Raw genomic sequence first — 15,425 nt, 5'->3', positions numbered from 1 at the left:
CAAGGCGGGCGGATCACAAGGTTAGGAGTTTGAGACCATCCTGGCTAACACGGTGAAACCCCACCTCTACTAAAAATACAAAAATTAGCCGGGCGTGGTGGCACGCGCCTGTAATCCCAGCTACTCGGGAGGCTGAGGCAGGAGGATCGCCTGAACATGGGAGGTGGAGGTTGCAGTGAGCCGAGATTGTGCCATTGCCCTCCAGCCTGGGCAACAAGAGAAAAAATTCCGCCTCAGAAAAAAAAAAAAAAAAGACTTGGGTTTGAATCGTGGTCTCTCACCTCACCTTTTGAGCCTCAGTTTCTCACTTGTAACAGGAGGGAATACCTAATTTGGATGTCTAATTAGTTTATGGGGATTAGAAACAATTCATGTCAAGTGCTTGGCACCTAAGAAGTGCTCAATAAATATCGACTGTACCACACCTCCTAGGAGCCCTCAGCGTACTGAATTAAGAGTTCTTTATAAGTCTCCGGCGCTAGACTGCGAATTGCCTGAGGGCATCCCTTCTGCAGCCGCGGGGCGTAAGCGGCAAAGCCGCGGGGCGTAAGCTGGAAGGCGCATAGGGAGTGGGGCGGGGCTGGCCGGGCCCAGAGGGACGCGGCTTGGATTCCCGGGGGAAGGCCAAGCTGGGCGGACCCCATCTCCGGGAAGTGACGCGCTGGGGACCAGCGGCACCAGAGCCGGGGCCAGTCGGAGCGGGGCGCCGCATGGCGGAAGCGGAAGGGAGTTCTCTGCTCTTGTTGCCGCCGCCGCCACCCCCGCCCAGGATGGCGGAAGTGGAGGTGCCGACGGCGGCCGAGACGGACATGAAGCAACATCACGGCTCCGGCGGCGTCGCCATGGATGTGGAACGGAGTCGCTTCCCGTACTGCGTGGTGTGGACGCCCATCCCGGTGCTCACGTGAGTCTCTTCCGGCATCCGCCTGGGGACGAGGAGGGCCCAGGGAGAGCCGGAGTCGGGCCGGGCTAGCCTCCGGCCCCGACGCGCAGCAAGCCTTTTCCTCGGGTCTGGCCCGCACGCCTCGCCCAGTCAGCAGAACCCCGCCATCCATGTAGTGCCAGTTTGTGCACACGGCTGGGACACGCTCCCTGCTCTCAATACACCTGGCGTAGCCGGGGAGAGAGTTGTAGGCCAGCAGGAAAGGGCAAGTGGCTGGGAGACTCGAGCTGTGAGTGTGTAGAAGAGGGAATCCCTTATCGGATCTGAAGAGACATTTTTATTAATTCACTGATTTATTCTCTCATTGAGCAAATGCTTACTGGTCGCTTACCATATTCAAGACATCCTGCTGGGTCTGGGAGCAAGAGTGGGAGTTTGGTTGGGACCACACGAGATCCTGGGATGTCAACATTGGAAGGGCCCCCAGAGATCTGAGAGTCCAACCCTTTGTCTCATGTGCCATCTCAGTTGCAAAGCGGGTTTAGATCCCGGGTTGTCTGCCTCCCAGACCAAAGTTCTTTCTATAACATCAGCCTTTGTCAGGGGAGAAGCAAGTGCTCTGGTACTACTTGCCGCCTTTTGGGAGGAGCTCTCATATGGGGAGAGGTGGTTTGCCCTCCTGCTTCAGCCTTGACAGCTGATAAACGTAACCCCTCCTCACCATGCTGGACAGTTTGCCAAGCTCTTAAACACCCATTTTCTCAGAATTAAACATCCATTTTCTAAGGTAGGTTATCTTCTCAGATGGTGAAGTTGAGCTGCTTGTAGCGTTAAGTGTCTTGATCAGGTTCGCACCCCAATAAGCAAAGGCATGAAGAGCTCAGTCTTCTGATCTAACTTGCTCTTTGCACTACATCTTATCTACTCTCACCTGATGGGATAGCTTGTTCTCCTATCAATAACAGCCAGTGGTGATGTGGAGAAGGGATCATTTGGGGCCTTAGGTGTTGCTGATTCTAAAAAGATCGTAGTTTTTGAATTATGTTAAAATACTTGAATTATTTTGTGTTTTCAAATACTTATGCATATAAGAGCATCCAAATCTGTTCTTTAAAAATAAAATATTGGGACAGGCGTGGTGGCTCATGCCTGTAATCCCAGCATTCTGGGAGGCAGAGGAGGGTGGATCGGGAGTTCGAGACCAACCTGGCCAACGTGGTGAAACCCGTCTCTACTAAAAATACAAAAATTAGCTGGGCATAGTGGCACGTGCCTGTAATCCCAGCTGCTCCGGAAGCTGAGGCAGGAGAATCGCCTGAACCCGGGAAGTGGAGTTTGCAGTGAGCCGAGATCGCACCACCGCACTTCAGCATGGGCAACACAGTGAAACTCCGTCTCAAAATGAAATAATGAAATAAAATCTTAGGAAAATGTGTACATTAATTCATTCAGTGTTCTTCTAACACATGTGCTAAGTGACCCCTGTGTTCCCAGATAGTTCTAGGTGATGCGAATATACAGTGATGAATAAAGGAGATATGGTCTTTACACTTTTGAGAGTTTAAGTCATAGTGGAAGGAGATAGACAGTAAACGAGTAAGCTAATAAAAGAGCACCTGATAGTGATTAGTGCTGTGAAGAAAATAAAATATTAGTGTGAAAATAACAGGGGCTGGATGTGGTGGCTCACGCCTGTAATCCCAGCACTTTGGGGGGCCCAGGCGGGCAAATCGCCTGAGGTCAGGAATTCAAGACCAGCCTGACCAACATGGAGAAACCCCATCTCTACTAAAAATACAAAATTAGCCGGGGTGGTGGCGCATGCCTGTAATCCTAGCTACTCAGGAGGCTGAGGCAGGAGAATCGCTTGAATCCGGGAGGTGGAGGTTGTGGTGAGCCAAGATCGTGCCTTCGCACTCCAGCCTGGGCAACAAGAGCGAAACTCTGTTTCAAAAAAAAGAAAGTAACTGGGAGGGATACTCAGGAAATGTATTGGTTTTCTTAAAACCTGTCTTGTGATTCTAAACTCTCTTTAGCCTTTCTTATTCTCAAAAACACCATTTGTGGCATGGTCCTCTGCAGAGAATGGTAGCAGTGTGAGATGGAGGCACCACAATCCCTGGTCATCTGGGCCAAAAGCAGCTCATAGCCCATTTCTATTCAGATCTGTGTACAGGTGTTCATAAGACCAAGATGAATAAGACACTGTGTTCCTGTCAAAGGGTTCATGTTCCCTTCTGTGTTAGTCCATTCTTGCACTAATACTTGAGACTGGATAATTTGTAAAGAAAAGAGGTTTAATTGACTCATGCTTCTGCAGGCTATACAGGAAGCATAGCGGCTTCTGCTTCTGGGGAGACCTCAGGAAGCTTCCAGTTATGGTGTAAGGCAAAGGGGGAGGGAGGCATCTTACATGGGATTAGGAGCAAGAGGGAGTGAGGGGGGAGATGCTACATACTTTTAAACAACCAGATCTTGGGAAAACTCACTATCACGAGAACAGCACCAAAGGGATGGTGCTGAACCATTTATGAGAAAACCAGCCTCATGATCCCACCACCAGCCCCCACCTCCAATATGGGGACTACAGTTTGACAGGAGATTTGGTGGGGACAGATCCAAACCATGTCACCTTCAAAGGACTCACCTCCAGCAGGAGGGAGAGAAAGGTCAATTAACCATTGTAGTATTACTGTATAGTGATGATTGCAGAGCTAGGCATAGATGTGGCGCAAGGAACTGTCACCTGTCTTTGGAGGAGAGATCAGAGGAGGAAATGGAACCCAAAGATCTGTCTACCCCCTCAGAGATGTTGGTAATTCTGCATGAAAAACCAGTTTAGTGCTCGCCTCGGCAGCACATACACTAAAATTGGAACAATACAGAGAAGATTAGCATGGCCCCTGCGCAAGGATGACATGCAGATTCGTGAAGCGTTCCGTATTTTTGTCTCCCTGGACTTTGAGCAGGAGATGGCTACTACCGCATCCTCCTCCCTGGAGAAGAGATACGAGCTGCCCAATGGTCAGGTCATCACCATCAGCAACAAGCGGTTCCAGTGTCCAGAGGCGCTGTTCCAGCCTGCCTTCCTGGGTATGGAATCTTGCGGCATCCACGAGACTACGTTCAACTCCATCGTGAAGTGTGACGTGGACATCCGCAAAGACCTGTACACCAAAATGGGGCTGTTCAGCGGCACCACCATGTACCGGGGCATCACCGACAGGATGCAGAAGGAGATTAACGCCCTGGCACCCAGCACCATGAAGATTAAGCTCATTGTACCCCCAGAGTACAAGTACTCTGTGTGGATCAGCGGCTCCATCCTGGCCTCACTGTCCACCTTCCAGCAGATGTGGATTAGCAAGCAGGAGTATGACGAGTCAGGCCCCTGTATTGTCCACCGCAAATGCTTCTAAATGGACTGCGAGCCGATGCATAGCATTTGCTGCATGGGTTAATTCAGAAGTATAAATTTGCCCCTGGCAGATGCATATACCTCATGCTAGCCTCACGAAAATGAATAAGCCTTCGAAAAGAAATTGTCGTTGAAGCTTGTATCTAATACCAGCACTGGATTGTAGAACTTGTTGCTGATTTTGACCTTGTATTCAAGTTAACTGTTCCCCTTGGTATTTGTTTAATACCCTGTACATGTTCAGGCTGACAAGTGCTCCTGAACCAGTTGTTTCTGTCCTGCTGGTCTGTCAGGGTTGGAAAGTCCAAGCCATAGGACCCAGTTTCCTTTCTTAGCTGATGTTTTCCTGCCAGAACACTGTGGGCTGTTACTTGCCTTGAGTTGGAAGCAGTTTGCATTTACACCTGTAAATGTATTCATCCTTTTAATTTATGTAAGTTTTTTTTTTTGTATGCAATTCTTGATTCTTTAAGGAGATGAAAACAGATTTTGGTTTTCTACTGTTATGTGAGAACATTAGGCCCCGGCAGTACGTCATTGTGTGAGGAAAAATAAAAGCGCCTTTGTAACCAAAAAAAAAGGAAAAAATAAGAAACCAGTTTAATAGCTGCTGCTACTAATAAAAACAGCTAAGATTAGATGCTTACTCTGTCCTAAACATTGTATGTTCACTCACTCAATCCTAATGTCAACCTATGAAAGTAGATACTGTTGTCCCCATCTTATAGATGAGGAAGTAAGGCTTAGAAGCCAGTGTGGTGCTTTTTTGCTGAGTTAGCCTACCTTCCCAGATTGAGCTCCAGGATGAGTGAGTCATTTATTCATTCATTGTATGTTTATAAAGCACCTGTTATGTACTAGGTCCTGAATAGAAGGTAGTCCACAAAGCGGCTCTGGAGCTGCCTTCCTGGAGCTTCCAGGCTGACAAACCACTTTGAGGGTGTATTCTCTGGGGCTTCCAGCCTTTACTCTGATTTCCATCCACTGGTGCCAGCACAGCTGTGGCGTGTGGAATCCTGGTTGGACCGAGACTTCCTCCCAAGCAGATGAAAGGAATGGGGGGCAGAGATGGGGGTGGAGGGCAGTCCTGAGATCAGGATGAGCTACTTCCCCATAATTCTGAATGTCCATCCCGTGGCCTGTGGATCTTCTGCAACTTATTCTATGTTAGTGCAGTCAGTCAGATGGTGCTTATGTATTGAACACCTCGAGATGACAACATTGAGCAGCTGCCAAGCGGAAGGCAGGGTCCTAGGCATTGTGTAAATGGATAAGTCTATCCATTTAATCCTCACAATAGCTCCTCATTAAGGTAATTTTTACTATCCACAGAGAGATGGGAATTAGTAACTTGCCCAGAACAAAGGCAAGCCTCAACCCAGATGATATCTGAGCATGACTTCACTCTTGGCGTTTGTTTGTTGTTTTTAATTTTTTTTTTCTTTTTTATTTATTTTGAGACAGAGTCTTGCTCTGTCACCCAGGCTGGAGTGCAGTGGCGTGATCTCAGCTCACTGCAACCTCCGCCTCTGGGGTTCAAGTGATTCTCGTGCCTCAGCCTCTTGAGTAGCTGGGATTACAGGCACATGCCACCATGCCCAGCTAATTTTTGTATTTTTAGTATAGACAGGGTTTCGCCATGTTTGCCAGGCTGGTCTCGAACTCCTGACCTCAAGTCATCCACCGGCCTCTGCCTCCCAAAGTGCTGGGATTACAGGCGTGAGCCACTGAGCCCAGCCTTGGCTCACTGCAGCCTCAACTTCCTGGGCCCGGCCTTGGCTCACTACAGCCTCAACTTCCTTGGATCAAGCGATCCTCCAGCTAATTTTTAGATTTTTTTAGATACAGGGTCTCACTGTGTTGCCCAGGCTGGTCTCAAATTCCTGGGCTCAAGCAATCCAACTGCCTTGGCCTTCCAAAGTGCTATGATTATAGGCGTGAGTCACAGCACCCAGCCCCAGACTCTACTCTTAAATGCAGGATGTTCATTCATTATTTAGTCAACAAATATTTAGTGAGTTGCAGCTATATGCAGGCACTGCCGTAGTAAACAAGACAAAATCCTGTCTCTCTTGGAGCTTATGTTCTAGTGGAGAGACAGCATGTAAATAACCAAGATAATTTTGGATAGTAGTAGATACTATGAGGGAAGTAAAGCATTGTAGTGGGATCTGGGATTGGGTGGCTGTGCTGGAAGACACCGTTCAGGCAAGACCTCCAAAGGTGACAGTGAGGCTGAGGCCTAATCAGTGAGGAGTCAGCTGTGCCATGCTCTCCGGGAAGAGTGTTCCAGACGGACGAGAGGGCAGATACAGAGAAAGCATGGGGTGGGAGGATTCGGCGTGTTTGAGGCCACAAGCAGGCAGTGTAGCTAGAGAGGGGACTGAGATGAGGTTCAAGGGATAATTAGCACCATAGTGTTGGAAGAAGTTTGAAGTGTATTATAAGTGTAGTATGAAGCCATTAATAGGTGTTGAACAGGGGAATGATGGAATCCGAGTTCAATTCTCAAAAGACCACTCTGGCCCCATCATCGTCTCAAGCGCTCAAGCTGTAGACCTGGAAGACCCCCATCCTGTCAGTCGTAAACTCTCCAGCCTTCATTTGAAAGATCTTTTGAATCCATGTGCTTCTCACCACCCTGCCCCTGATGCTCTAGTCAGGACCTCCATCATCTCTTGCCAGTGGTACAGCAGTAGCCCCTGAGCTGGCCTCTCCCCCTTTCATTCTTCCAGGCACATGTACCGCTTTCTTGCTCTGCAGTGTTGTTTTCTGCCTGTTGATGTTGTGTCCTTTCACATGTCAAGGTTAAAAGTCACCTCCTCTGTGAAGTCTTTACTGACTCCACCCCAGCCCTATGTAACTGCTTTTTTAAACTGGGTCTCTGGAGGCTTGGCCTCCACCTCTAGCCAGGTGCTTTGTGCTCGTGCCCAGACAGCATTGAGGCCAGGACTCGGCCACTGGCCCTGTGAGTTCTCCTTAAACTGGATTAGTCTCTCCAGCACCCAGGTCCTGTAGGGCCATGGTTCTTAGAACGCAGGCAGGTCTGGGGTTCCTATGTGTGACATATTGGGGTGCATCTGAGATTTGTTGTTGTTTTTTAATGCCCATGGTTTTTTAAAAAAGGAACTTTTATTTCCTGGCATACACCATGCTTCTGTTCCAATTTCTACCCTTGCACATTCTGTTTCTTCGTTATTTCCTCAGGGAAGCCTTTCGTGAACTCCCCCACCCACATTGGTGTCATGTCCGCCCACCTTTTTTTTTTAACTTTCTTATTGAGGTATAATTTATGTACCAAACGGTGCATGAATCTCAACTATACAGCAGGAAGAATTTTTGCATATCACACACTCATGTAACCACCACCCAGACGGGGGCTAGAAAGCGATGCTAAGACCCAGAGGACTCCCCTGTACCCTCCCAGTCAGTTCTACCACAGATTCCACCCCGCTGTGGACCTCTAGCCATAGATGAGTTTTGCCTTTTCTTGGACTTCATGTAAACAGAGTGCTATGTTACGTACTCTGTGTAAGATTTCCTTCATTCACCCTTAGGTCTGCGAAAGCCTATGTTGTGTGTAGCAGAAGTGACACTCTTTCATTGTTATGGACTATTTCAATGTATAGCTATACCACACTTATTCATCGTACTGTTGTTGAACATTTGGATTCTTTCTAGTTGTTTTTATCAATTTTATTGAATTATAGTTTACATACAATAAAATGCACACATTTTAAGAGTACAGTTCAATGAGTTTTGGCAAATATCATTTCCCAGGGGTGAGGGCAAAGAAGGTTCTGAAAGTGAAACTGCTGAGGCATATAGTATAATGCCAAACTGTTTTCCAGAATGGTAGAAACAGGCCGGGTGCAGTGGCTCACTCCTGTAATTCCAGCACTTTGGGAGGCCGAGGCAGTCAGATGACTTGAGGTCAGAAGTTTGAGACCAGCCTGGCCAACATGATGAAACCTCGTGTCTACTAAAAATACAAAAATTAGCCAGGCATGGTGGTGCACTCCTGTAGTCCCAGCTACTCGGGAGGCTGAGGCAGGAGAATCGCTTGAACCCAGGAGGCAGAGGTTGCAGTGAGCTGAGATTGTGCCACCGCACTTCAGCCGGTGACTGAAGCGAGACTCCATCTCAAAAACAAAATGGTAGGCCGGGTGCGGTGGCTTATGCCTGTAATCCCAGCACTTTGGCAGGCCAAGGCACGCAGATCACGAGGTCGAGAGATCGAGACCATCCTGGCCAACATGGTGAAACCCCATCTCTACTAAAAATACAAAAATTACCCAGGCATGGTGGTGCACACCTGTAGTCCCAGCTACTCAGGAGGCTGAGGCAGGAGAATTGCTTGAACTCAGGAGGTTGCAGTGAGCCAAGATTGTGCCACTGCACTCCAGCCTGGGCAACAGAGTGAGACTCCATTTGAAAAAAAAAAAAAAAATGGTAGAAACAGTTTATCCCTCCCACCAGCAGTGAATGAGAGCTCTGATTGTCCCTTGCCCTCACCTGCATTGGTGTTGCTGTCGTTTGAGTTACAGCCATCCTGGCGGGGTGCCGAGGTATCCCATTGTGCTGTCGGTTTGCAGTTACCCTTGTCTGTGCTTCCCCAGCCTTCTGGACCACCCTAATGGCCACTCATCAATGAAACGTAATATTCACATGCTTCTGCACTGTATGAAGGGTCCCCGGCGTCCGTCTAACTGGCTGAAAGATCTCCTAAGCTCTGTCCCTTCCCCGTCCTTTTCCTCACAGGTGGTTTTTCCCCATCATCGGCCACATGGGCATCTGCACATCCACAGGAGTCATTCGGGACTTCGCGGGCCCCTACTTTGTCTCGGTGAGTCCCCATTCTGCCCACCCCGGGGGGTTCCAAGGTTTAAGTGGAAGGCTGTCCTGTCTTGCCTGCAGGCAGGCTTCGTCTCCCCAGACCCAGGAGAATGCAGATAACCCGCAGTCCTGGCCCTGGCCCTCTGCCCCTCACCAGTGTTTGACCCCTTTCCCCCTTCTCTTGCCTCCAGGACAGGCCGGGAGGGCAGTGTGGCCAGAAGGATTCTTAAGTAACTGACCCAGCCCTTTGCCCCCACCCCTGGGGTACCGAGACATGGGTAGGGATTAGAGGCAAGAGTGGAGAGTCAGACCATCCAGGAACCACATCTCTGGACCTTCAGAAGGTGGGAGTCAAGGTGGGGGGACAGGGGAGGCTGATTCGGTTCCCTGGGTGTGGCCATGGAGAAGAGGGGGTGGGGCTTTAGAATGAACCAGCTGTGTTCTCAGGTCTGTTCCCTGGGGATGTGACCAAGACTGGTCCAGTGGGCTAGCAGCAGAGGAGCATACATCATCCTGTCTCCAGGTGTCAGAGGCTGGACTGAAGGGGTGTGGTGGCACCAACCTGTTTATATTAATAGTTGTCATGATCATCTTAACACGACAAAGGTCTGTCACTTTGTACTTAAAAATACTTTCACATCCATTACTTTATCATATATTTTTATGGTGATTAATCATTGACCAGGTCTGTCAGCAGGGTCTCCCTGATCTGAACCCAGAGTCTGTCTCTGTGTAACTCCTGTACCCCAGGAATAATGTGATGAGCCTAGGACTTCACTGCAGTGTCTCCCTCACAGGAAGTCCCTCTGGGCCCAGCGCCCCCGCCCTGCTATGAATGCAGTCAGACTGCTGGGTGCGGAGATGGTCTCCATGTGGGCCACCACTGTTGAGTCAGGAGGCCAGACCATGATGGAAACCTCCTGCCAGTCCTCAGAGATCAGAGAAAGACTGACCAGAGAACTTGGAGAAAATGAGGCCCAGAGAGGGCAAGAGAATTCCTGGGTGCCACACCAAGGGACAGTGGCAGCTGGAGCCCCAGGTCTTTGGTCCCTGATGCAGTGCTCTGTGCACTTGTGCCACACTGCCTTCTTCCTGCAGAACAGCCGCTAGCTCTTTAGATGCTATGCCAGCCCCGGGGCAGGGCCCAGGCCCCACTTCTGGCCCCCCCAACCCCCGACATACCCTCTTCTAAGTCACTGCACTTCTGCCACCTACCCAGGTTTGTCATCTGGCCCAAATGTAAGTTCCTCACTGACCTCTGCTTTTGTCCCTCAACAGGAGGACAATATGGCCTTTGGAAAGCCTGCCAAGTAAGTGATGAACACCCATGTGACTGGCTGTAGAGGCAGATTGCTCCTGCCCGGGCGGGCCAGGGCTTCTGGGGCACAGCAGGAGCCAGCACCCTGAGAATAGAGTATTTGGGGTCGGGGGAGAGATCAGCCAGTGTCCACCAGAGCATGGCAGCCCCGTACAGAGTGCCTGCCGCACCAGCCCCTGGCTAGGGCCTTTACCTGTAGACCATCTGGGCCTTGCCACAGCTCTTCAGGTTTGTATTTTTAACTCCATGGCAAGGGTGAGGAAAGGGAAGGGACTTGATCAAGGTCACATAGGAAGTGGCAGAGCTGGGACCCACACCCAGATCTGTCTCCCTCTAGACTCACTCTCCTGCCCTTTGGGAACAAATGAGGCATGGAAGGTAGAAGAGAGGCATTGTTTGGAGCTCTGCTGGAAAGTTCTGGTTGGAGAGAATAAAAACCGTTCAGCCTTCTGGGAGCTATTTTGCTGGTTTGGTTTGGGACGTTTGGTCTTCATCTTTGCAGTGTCAGGTGCCCACCTCAGCTGTGGGCCTGGTGATAGTGCCTCAGTCATCAGTGTCCTCAGGTGACCTGTTGCCCAAGGCTGCAATGGGAGGAGGGACTGGGCCGAGGAGGAGTTGGTTTTCCCACACAGCCGAGATGGCCTGGAGCAGGGCTTCCTGCTGCCTGCTCTGGCTTCCTCCGGCAGGCGGCATTGTAGTCCAGGAGTCTCTGGGCCACCAGGTGTTCGCTGCCAGACTGCTCTTCAAGGATAGTTTTAAGGGCATCATTTTCCAAGCAGTAGCCCCTAAGCGGCCCCAGTCCAGGCCATGGTCTCTAGACTCCTCCACCAAGCCATTCCCCTACACAACAGCCAGGGGGCGACCTGACCTCCCAGCTCTCCTTGGCCTGAGACCCACCGGGCACTCTGGTGCTTGGAACAGCAGTTCTCACCCACCTTGAGGTTTATGGGCTTTAGCACCATCAGCTTCCCTGCCACTCACCCTGGCAAGCTGCGTGGAGACTAGAGGACAGTGCTTGCTGCTGGGTAAACTCCCTGCATGATGTGGCCTCACCTGCATCTCCAGCCTTAGCTGCCAGCATTCCATCACCGTGTTTCTCCTTCCGCATCCTCCAGGAGGGCGCAGTCACTTCAGTTATGGGACATGCTGCACAGTTTTATGCCTGTCACTTAGCTTAAGCTGTTCCCTCAGCCTGGAGTGCCCACCTCTTCTTTCTATGCCTGCCTAACCCTCTTCCTTCAGACTGGACCCAGGTGTCACCTCCAGGAAGCCTTCTCACACCCCATCTTAGTCCATTCTGGCTGCCATAACAAAATCTCATCAATTGGGCATCTTAGAAACAACAGAAATGTATTTCTCACAGTTCTGAAGACTGGACAGTCCTGGGTGCAGGTGCTGGTAGAGTCAGTGTCTGGTGAGGGCCTGAGGTGCCTTTCCACTGTGTCCCCCACATGGTGGAGGGGTGAGGGGTCTCCCTCAGGGCTCTTTTATAAGGACACGGGTTGCATTCGTGAGAGCTAATCACCCCATGGCCTAATCACCTCCCAAAGGCCCCACCTCCTCATACCATCACCTTGGGGGTTAAGATTTCAACATATGAACTTGGGGACACAGACTTTCAGAGCATAGCACCCCCAATTTCATTCCATATCCCCCCAGGATCCCCCATGGCCCCGGCCACCTCACCCTGTGTCACAGTTGACTGCCACATAACACTTGCCCCAGATCTGGCTTAGTGTACACCTCAGCATCCAGGTCAGGCCCGGGCACGGGGCAGGCCTCAGAGGACGTGCGTAGAGCTGAGGGCACAAAGGAGCCAAGCAAGTGTCCAGAGCCCTTCTCTCCCCCCAGGTACTGGAAGTTGGACCCTGCTCAGGTCTATGCTAGCGGGCCCAACGCATGGGACACGGCTGTGCACGATGCCTCTGAGGAGTATAAGCACCGCATGGTAGGTGGGCCAGGGCGGCACCAGCACTCCCCAGGTGGGGACCAGGGGGGAGGCTCCCCTGGAGCCCATGCTGACCAGCCCTTCCGGTGCCTCCAGCACAATCTCTGCTGTGACAACTGCCACTCGCACGTGGCATTGGCCCTGAATCTGATGCGCTACAACAACAGCACCAACTGGAATATGGTGACGCTCTGCTTCTTCTGCCTGCTCTATGGGAAGTACGTCAGGTGAGCTGCCCTCCTGCCCGCCCACCCACACACTGTCCAGAGGCTGCTCTCCCAAGGATCCTAGAAAGACCATTCCTAGTGTCCTTCAGTCAGCCGGGACAGTTGGAACAGATGCCAGTTGGAGCCATGGTGGTTCTAGAGTGACGAGCTGAGGGCCTGATGGAGAGGGAGGTGGCTGTGCTGAAGTCCAGCTCCACCTGGGCCCCAAATGCAGCTCTGGCACTTGCCCGCTGTGAGACCATGGGCAACTGCCTTGGTCTCTCTCAGCCACAGCTGTCCTTGGTGAAATGCAGGCAATGATTCTGGCTCCTCAGGGAGGCTTCTACAGATCCCTGCGCTCCGGTAAAGTGAGCAGATAGATCCTCTCATAATGACTGCCCCACAGATCCCTTCCTAGGCAGAGAGATTGAGTGAGTCGCCCATGGTCCCCACAGCAGAGCCCAGACTCGTGAGCCAGCATAGGCTAGTGCTGATCTGGCCGCCTCTCCAAGCTTTCCTCTTAGCCATGTTCATCATTAAGAGCTTCTGAAAAGAAGACTTTTAGGGATATTTTAAGTACTGCATGGCTTTTAGAAGTCCCCTGAAAATAACTGTGATCACACAGAGGTTGAACCCAGACCCCCGGCTCCAAGCTGCTTGGCTCCAGCCACAACACTGCTGACCCTTCCAGCCCCAGAGCTCCCAGTAGTCCCCCTTATGAAGTCCATAGGCAGAGGACACACGTGGCTTCCATACCCAAACTGCAATTCCTGGTCCTCTTGCTGGAGACCCCAGAGGTGTGGCTATAAATGGAGCCAGTGAGGCCTAGAAATGGGGAGCATGTCTCCTGTTCCCAAGCAGCGAGGTGTCAGTAAATCACCAGGAGCACAGAGCAGCCCCTGCCTGGGACCGTAGCTGGTGATCCCCCATAGTGGGCAACCAGGCCCAGCCTGCTTCCTTGATTGACCAAGTTTAGGGTGAGGGGGTGGTTGTAGGGTTTTCCTTAGGGATGGCAGCCCTATTGGGGTCTGTGGGTGCACAGGGCTGCAGGCCGCATGCCTGCTCACCAGGCCCTGCCCACCTATGCCCGCTCCTTTCTCTCTGTCAGCGTTGGGGCCTTCGTGAAGACCTGGCTGCCCTTCATCCTTCTCCTGGGCATCATCCTCACCGTCAGCCTGGTCTTTAACCTCCGGTGATGGCTGCTTGGTGGCTTCACACCCACCAGGGTCCCGAGGAAACAGCCACCATCCCTTTTGGTTCCAGATTTTTTTCTCCTCACCCCAAAAGGCAGGGTTGGGCCTGCTGTTGCGGACCGGGGGTCGGGGCTGGCAGGATGGAAGGACTGAGGACCAGCATGAGGTGGGGGTTTGTTGTCTCCCTGCCTCTCAGAAGCACCCTGTCCCCTCCTCCCCAGGCCTGTGACTCCGGTCCTGGAAGCCCCTTTGTTCTTCTGCTGAAAGGCTTTGGCTTCCCTCTGTAGAGCTGCTCCCGCCACCGCCTGCTGGGGTCCTGCCTCAGCCCAGTGCCCAGTACAGGGAGAGGAGGACATTTGGGCTCACCTGTCAAGGTGGCCCTGGGACCAGAGCTGGATTGGGAGCCTGTCTTTCTGCATTAGCTCTGGTCCCAGCATGGGGTGGGGTACACTTACGTGTCTCTATAAGCCAAGCTGCTTCAGGACCTTCACCACTGGCCTCTAGAATGGTCCAGAGGGGCTGGCTGAGTCCCTTTGTCAGACTTCTGCTGGCAGCCGCCCTGGGGGACATGTGCGCCCATCTGGCGTCCTCCAGCCCGTGCAGTCCGCTCGTCACTGTCCCACAGCCTCCCAGTGCCTCCCAGCATTGGACCCATCTCCCCCTGCAGTTTGAGGCCAGAGAGGTGAGTGGACCTGACAAGTGCCAGAGTAACCGTGTAGACAGAGCACTGTAGACAGCACTCAGCCCCAGCCCCAGGTGTGGACCTCACGCTGGTGATGGCTCCCCTGGGTGGCCTGCTATCACAGCCAGTGCCATCAGGGAGCTGAAGGGGCTGTCCCCCACCTAACTCCAGCTCCCCCTTTCTTCACGTTGTCACCAAGGCTCTGTGCCGCCCGCCTCGCCCCCCTGCTCTGTGGATTCCTTTGGGAAGGGCTCCCTGGGCAGGACAATAAAGTTTTGACTCCAGTTGGTGCCCTGTCATTGTTTTCTCCCTCTCTGGGGCCCCCTTGCCCCTTAGTTCATAGCGTCTTGGTATTCTTGGGACTCTCTTACCCTTGACAAGGGTCTGGTTGCCAGCGCCGTGGTTGAGTCTGTGTCCAGTGTCTGGAGCCATCAGCCTCCCTCAGGTATATCCCACCCCTGCAGTCTGGGAATTCCCTGCCATTCTGCATTCCCCATTCTAAAGCTTTCCTCTTGAGGCAGGTGAGCATTGAAACCCCTTCCATCGTCCCTGTTGGGAAGGACTTGTAGGCTTGGGGTTAGGGCTGAGTAGGGCCTCCACTGCTGTCCCCACTGCCCCCGGGGTGCAGAGTTGGGGATGAGCGAACAGCACTGCCAGCCTCTGGCCCCTGCATCCATCCAGCCTTCACCTGCCTCTGATCCTTTGCTCTCCACCATCCCTCTCATGGCGGCCCTGCCTAACCAAGGCCCAGCTTAAAAGCCGCTTCCTCCCTGAAGCCTTTCCCAACCCTGTCCATGCATCACTTCAGTTGAACTAGCCAAGGATTTGGTCTCGAAGGTGGCCTTGAGGACATGCTCTAGCAGCTGGCCATGGGGTCCCTGGTCAGGCATCTGCCAGCTCACCCCAGACCCTGCAGTGCTGTGGTCTGCAAGCCTGGGCAA

The 15,425-nt window shown here is 52.1% G+C and overlaps 2 protein-coding genes and 1 non-coding gene across 4 annotated transcripts; all 3 read left to right on the top strand.

Annotated features, from left to right (window-relative positions):
* The first annotated feature begins 647 nt into the window (after positions 1–647).
* Positions 648–14,768, top strand: TMEM222 (transmembrane protein 222). Of its 2 annotated transcripts, XM_002811208.5 has the most exons (6): positions 648–904; positions 9,063–9,147; positions 10,416–10,447; positions 12,307–12,403; positions 12,500–12,630; positions 13,718–14,768. In XM_002811208.5, the coding sequence occupies exons 1-6, from the start codon at positions 711–713 to the stop codon at positions 13,803–13,805; spliced, it is 627 nt and encodes a 208-aa protein (XP_002811254.2). In that variant the 5' UTR covers positions 648–710; the 3' UTR covers positions 13,806–14,768. The 2 variants fall into 2 exon arrangements, with proteins under 2 accessions (XP_002811254.2, XP_009231424.2); XM_009233149.3 differs by having other exon boundaries at positions 684–904; positions 12,307–12,630.
* LOC103888694 (actin, alpha skeletal muscle-like) lies at positions 912–9,054 on the top strand. Its single transcript, XM_054539268.1, has one exon. The coding sequence runs from the start codon at positions 3,709–3,711 to the stop codon at positions 4,300–4,302; it is 594 nt and encodes a 197-aa protein (XP_054395243.1). The 5' UTR covers positions 912–3,708; the 3' UTR covers positions 4,303–9,054.
* Positions 3,725–3,831, top strand: LOC112130909 (U6 spliceosomal RNA). Its single transcript, XR_002913075.2, has one exon. It is a non-coding gene; the product is annotated as a U6 spliceosomal RNA (small nuclear RNA).
* Positions 14,769–15,425: the final 657 nt, after the last annotated feature.

This window comes from Pongo abelii, chromosome 1 (genome assembly GCF_028885655.2).
Source record: "Pongo abelii isolate AG06213 chromosome 1, NHGRI_mPonAbe1-v2.0_pri, whole genome shotgun sequence".
Taxonomy (NCBI): domain Eukaryota; kingdom Metazoa; phylum Chordata; class Mammalia; order Primates; family Hominidae; genus Pongo; species Pongo abelii.
Note: the sequence above shows the minus strand (reverse complement) of the source record. Positions and strands in the feature narration are given on the sequence as shown.